General features: G+C 62.0%; 1 protein-coding gene across 1 annotated transcript; it reads left to right on the top strand.

Annotated features, from left to right (window-relative positions):
• Positions 1–476: 476 nt before the first annotated feature.
• LOC307068458 (forkhead box protein J1-like) lies at positions 477–3432 on the top strand (the record flags this gene model as incomplete). Its single annotated transcript, XM_079726331.1, has 2 exons — positions 477–974; positions 2665–3432. The coding sequence occupies 2 exons, from the start codon at positions 477–479 to the stop codon at positions 3430–3432; spliced, it is 1266 nt and encodes a 421-aa protein (XP_079582457.1).
• Positions 3433–5937: the final 2505 nt, after the last annotated feature.

Below are 5937 nucleotides of genomic sequence, written 5' to 3'. Positions count from 1 at the left end.
TTGGTTGTGGACGGAGAGAGGGGTGTTAATTCCCTGCTTTGAGGGAGAAAGGGGTGGCCTCGCATGCCCCTACACTATTCCCTCGTTTGGCTACTTAAGTCTCCTCTAAAAGATCAAAGAGGAAAAGAGCGAGGCGAACCCCATGTGTGTCGGACCCCCGGGCACACCTTCTGTTTCCCAGACCTCGGCAGTAAAAGATCCTCCCCAGCTGCAGGAAGGATTTTAGTAAGAGCCTCCCCCCTCGCACACACTCTCCCCTCGGGAGTGGGGAAAGAGGGCTCAGTCCCCTCTCTGGTCCCCGCAGGCACCACATTCAGTTTGGAGGAGGCTACCCCCGGATCGCGGGATGGAAGCCCGCTTCCGGGAGGCTGCGTAACTGAAGCCGCGGGAGTCAGCGGGCCGGAGAGCTCGGCGGCCACCCTCGGGTCGGCTCGGCTCGTGGATGTTGACAGCCCCCTCGGAGAGTCCCCGCAGATATGGCGGAGAGCTGGCTATGCGTCTCGGGAGCAGGGGCAGCGGAGGAGGCCGGACCGGAAGGCGGCCTGGAGGAGTCCAACACCCTGAATGACAGCCTGACCATCCTGCAGTGGCTGCAGGAATTCTCCCTTATCAACGCCAAGGTCCCCGCCCTGCCTTCGGGGAACACCGACCCCCACGGCTACCACGAGCTGTCAGGCTCGGCCGAGCCGGGGTCTCCCCTGGCGGTGGACCCCGCCTGCCTGGGGCAGCCGCACACGCCTGGCAAGCCCACGTACTCGTGCACGCCGCGGAGCGCCCCCTCGGGGCTGCAGGCCTCGCCTACCGACGACGTGGACTACGCCACCAACCCGCACGTGAAGCCGCCCTACTCGTATGCCACGCTCATCTGCATGGCCATGCAGGCCAGCAAGGCCACCAAGATCACCCTGTCGGCCATCTACAAGTGGATCACGGACAACTTCTGCTACTTCCGCCACGCTGATCCCACCTGGCAGGTAGGGGAGGCGCTCCCTCCCTCCCTCCCCATGCCCGCACGGACTGGACTCACATCCCAGATGCGCAGGCCAAGTAGGCGCGGTACGGCCAGGGCCCCGAGAGAGGAAGGCCATCGAGGAAGGACCTCAAGGGAGCCCAGTGCTTGGACTGATGCCCCTTTGACTTCAGAGACGGAGGAGGGAGGATGTTCAGAGGGCTGTAGGGGTGCCGACATAGAGGTTCAAGTGGAAAGAACTTGTCACTCATCCGGCAGGCTCAGCCCAAAGACCAGGGCTGAACTATGCGTGGACACAGCCCCCCAGGGTAGGTTGATGGACTGAGGGACACATTTTTGTCCCAAGTCCTGGAATTCCTAGACACTACCCTCCTCGAGGTCAGTTTGCCAGGGCCTGACTGGAGGCAGAGCATCGTTCCTGCCAGGCTCTGCATCCTGCCTGCTTTCAGTTGGCTGGAGGGGTTCTGGGAGGGGAGAGAGGCGTGCTGCGGGGTGTGAAGGCCATCTGTGTCCCAGTGGAAGGGCTACGGGGCCTTCTGAAAGCTGCTGTGCCTGCCCCCACCCCAAGCCCTCCCTAGTTTCCTGCCTACACTCCTCCCCCTCTTCTCATCAACCTCCCTGGGGGGACAATTACCTCAGCCACGTGCTTTCCACAGGGGCTCTTTCCTCCCACACTGGCTTCATGTTCCAAGTCTCCGGAACCTGGCACAGAGCAGCCAAAGGGCCCAGGCCACCATGTAAACATCCCAGTCTTGCCAGGGGGCACTACTCACCTGCTGGCCCCACCCACCAGGCCCCAGAGCCCTGTGCCCCAGCGTGGTTTGGACTGTGCACCCAGGCGTGAACAAGGCAGGATGGTGATTCAGGCTGGGCACACACTGCCCTGAGCATCTTCGACCATCAGGATCAGGGGCTACTTGGGCACAGAGACCCTGAAGATGCACAGATCCTTCCCTGTGGCACAGGTCACAGGATCACAGCTCCTGTGGTCCCAGCTATTCCACGTTTGCTTGGGCCCTGACCCTGGGGCAGGTACCATTTGTAACCTTGGTGAGAAAGCAGAGACCCTCCACCACCCCCCACCCTACCCCAAGCCTGAGAGGCCCCAGGAATGAGCGCTATGCTCTTGGCTGGGTAATAATCAACTGAGGCCTCAGAGCCTGGGGTGGGAGGAGGGGGACATGGTGGGTGAGGGTCCAGGCCAGCAGCTGGCTCTAGAAACAAGGAAAGTCATCAGATCCTCCCACACTTCATCCCCCCACCCCCACACACACACCCTCACACCCACTAACTCATTTCACAAACAGAGAAGGTCAGCCAGGCCCAGGCAGAGGGAGATGGCCGTCCAGGCCCTGGGGGAGCCAAGGCCTTTGACCAGAGGCCGCAAGCGGCGGGGTAAGGGAGGGAGGGCAGGACAGGGTGGCACTGAGAGCCACCCTGTGGCTCAGGGCTCGGATGACTGAGCAGGCAGATATCCTGGCAAAAGGGAACAAAAGCCCCCAACAGCACTCCCAGCGCCTGGTGCCCCGTGCCTGGTGCCCCAGAGCCTCCCGGTCGGAGCAGCTCCTCTTTCTCCCCTGCCCCCATCAGAGAGAAGGTGGTGGTGGGACTGGCAGTGGCGCTAGGAACCCCCCATCACTGAACCCACCCACTCTCCCAGCTGTCTTCCTTCTCTCCTACGTCCCTGTGTCCAGAACTCCATCCACCACAACCTGTCCCTGAACAAGGGCTTCATCAAGGTGCCTCGGGAGAAGGACGAGCCAGGCAAGGGGGGCTTCTGGCGCATTGACCCCCAGGACGCCGAGCGGCTGCTGAGTGGGGCCTTGAAGAAGCGGCGGCTGCCCCCCGTCCACATCCACCCGGCCTTTGCCGGCCAGGCCGCGCCGGAGCCCAGCGCCGCCCCATGGGCCGGGCCACTGACCGTGAGCACGGAGGCCCAGCAGCTGCTGCGGGAGCTCGAGGAGGCCACTGGGGAGGCGGGCTGGGGTGCAGGCGAGGGCAGGCTGGGGCGTAAGCGTCAACAGCCGCTGCCCAAGCAGGAGGCCAAGGTCCCGCGGCCCTCCAGCCCCCTGCTGCTGACGCAGGAGGAGCAGGGTGAGCTGGAAACCCTCAAGGGCAACTTTGACTGGGAGGCCATCTTGGACGCTAGCACGCTGGACGGGGAGCTGGGCACGCTGGAGACCTCGGAGCTGATCCCGCCGCTGAGCCCTGCCTCACACGGGGACGTGGACCTCCCCATCCACGGCCACCACATCGAGTGCCCTGTTACCTGGAGGCCTCCAGTGGAGCAGGCTACCGACAGCCTGGACTTTGATGAGACCTTCCTGGCCACATCCTTCCTGCAGCACCCCTGGGACGAGAGCACCCGTAGCTCCCTGCCCCCCGAGCCCCTCTTTGAGGCTGGGGATGCCACACTGGCCTCTGACCTGCATGACTGGGCCAGCCTGGGCGCCTTCTTGTAAGAAGCCAGGCCCTGCCCCACCTCCAGACAGCACCAAAGTCTGGGCCCAGACTGCCCCCCTCCCCACCAGTGCAGGCCCATGGACACCCTACTGCCCAGGCAGGGGCTGGGCCAGGTCACCCCACCAGGCCACATGGCCCCCAGCCCAGGCCATCCTCAGATTCTAGTCCAGCAGGCTGAGAATTGGGGCCCAGGACCAAAATTGCTGCCTCCGCTCCCCAGCCCCCCATACACACAGTGTTTCATTGATCCACTTCTTCGCTGCCCCAGAGACACGCTAAGGGCCCTGCACTATGAGAGCTGCGGCTTGGAGGGGCCCTGGCCAAGCTGGAAACATCAGTACAGGGCCCGCCCCAGAACACCTTAGCTTCGAAGCTTCTCTCTCTCCTGCTCTCCTCCCCAGGTCTCTATCCAGAGAAAGTTCCCAGGTACAAGAAATACTGATTAGGTGACTACAAATTAACACCCAAGAGGCCTCTCCTGGCAGTCTGTGAGTAGGAGCTAGGTGGAGGGGGGAAGAGAGAGGAGACAGAAACGAGGCCGGGGTGCTTGGTGGAGCCAGGAGATTTTCTAAGGCCTCTGGGATCTTCTGGCTTCATCCCTAGAGATGGGGCAGACGGTATGTGTCTCTAATCTTTGAGCCCAACTTGAGGCTGAGAGCAGCGGGGAGTTGGGGATCTGGGGGTTAGGGGCTGGGGCAGCCAAGCTGCAGACTGAAAGGGGACAGACAGACTAATGTAGTGAGTGTAGCTACAGCTGAGGCTTAACTGGGAGGGACGCAGTGCTTGCTAGAACCACTGGGACCAGGAAGGGGAGATGGCCCCGTGCCCTTGCTTGCACTCCTGCGGGGGAGTGTCTTCCTCCACCATAAACCCCTGGGCTGCATCCCACATCCACTCTCCTAACCCATCGGGCAATTTAACCTTTTTCATAGAAAGTTATTTACAATAAAATCATTTTTAAAAATAAAGTTTTAAAAAAATCTCAAAATGGACCTGCTTGCAACTTTCTCTGGGGAAAAGCATGGGCCAGTTTTGGGGAGGCCACGGCCCAAGGGGGAATGGCTGGGAGGAAGATGGGGGGCACCAAAGGCCTGCAGAGTGTCCCCTGATGCACTCCTCATGATCTCTGGGTCCCCAGAGAGAAAGGGGCTGAGAGGCGGCCCTCGGGGGTCACCTGCAGACAGGGCCTCGGCACCTCTATATGTGCAATGGGGAGACTGTACCCACAGGCCCGAGGAGCAGGCGGCAAAGGAGGCACAGCCCCCTCCCTGGCCCTGGGGACTCACTCACAAAGGCCGTTCTTGCCCAGGGCTCGGCTCACGTTCCCCACATTGCCCAAGTTGAGGGCCTGCCCAGACTCACCTGCGGTCCTCGCCTGGGCCTGTCTCCAGCTCCTCCCTCCCTTGGTCCCTTCCTGAAGGGACAGGGTGTGAGGTCAGAGGGCCCCAGCCCCTGTGGCCCCACTTGCCACCCTGGGGTTCATTCACCCCGCCCAGGGCCTTCCCTCCAATGCAGGATGGGGCTGAGGGAGGACATCAGGGCAGACGGAAGATGGGGTGCCTAGACCCTACAGCTCCAGCCTGTGAGGAATCAACGTAGCAGAGTTCTGATGGGGAAACTGAGGCACAGCAAATATGTGACACTCAGCAGGCACCTTTCAACCCCCTCACCCCAGCTTTGCCTGGAACCCATCTCTCCCCCGAGCCCGCACCTGGCCCCGCCAGCACGCCCTTGTGGTGCACAGCCCCTTCCCCCAGCACTCACGTGCACGTGCGCACAGACACACACACACACACACAAACGGGCACTGTCCTACACAATCCTGCCCAGCCTCCACGGGCCCCTTTCTCCTGAAGCCCCTTTCTTTCCTTTCACTCGAGGCTGGCTCCAGGACAACATGGCATTCCCCCGCCAACTTGTTGCTTTCCCTTGCAAATTATTCCAAATATTTCAGAAGGGTGCACACACTGCAGGGCCAGCCGGGTTGGGGCCTTACAGAGCTCAGGAGGCAGCCCATCCCCTTCCCACCGCTTGCTGAGGAGGCTGCCCCAACCTCCCTCTGAGACTCCCTTCACCCCCTAAGCAACGACTCCCTCCCTTTCCCCACCACCCTCCGGCCTTCCTCCCCACGCTCCCCAGCACTGGGGGAACATGGGGGCTCCAGCCTCTCCACTGGTCCCCAGGCTCAGCCTCCAGCCCCCGCCAAAAGGGGTACACCCTGGATTGACAGGTGGGGCCGGTCACTGTCCCCCCTCCTCACCCTCTGCCTGGGCCCATGCTGGGGGAAGAGGGGCAAGGTCAGGGGCTGGCAGAACTGCCTGCCAGGTAAGGAAAGGCTGAAGAAGCTTCTGGTTGCCAGGAAGAATCACCAGGAGCTCCTGAAAATCCCTATGCTTGGGACTAGCGTCTCCGGGGCTGGGACCCACACACTGGCACTTTTAAGGGTCCATGGATGCTGCCAACGAGCAGCCAAAGCTAAGAGGGGGCTCTGAAGTGGCCAGAAC

The sequence above is a fragment of the Hyperoodon ampullatus genome, assembly GCF_949752795.1.
Source record: "Hyperoodon ampullatus genome assembly, chromosome: 19".
Lineage (NCBI taxonomy): Eukaryota > Metazoa > Chordata > Mammalia > Artiodactyla > Ziphiidae > Hyperoodon > Hyperoodon ampullatus.
The sequence above is the reverse complement of the archived record's forward strand: the minus strand, read 5'-3'. Positions and strand labels throughout refer to the sequence as shown.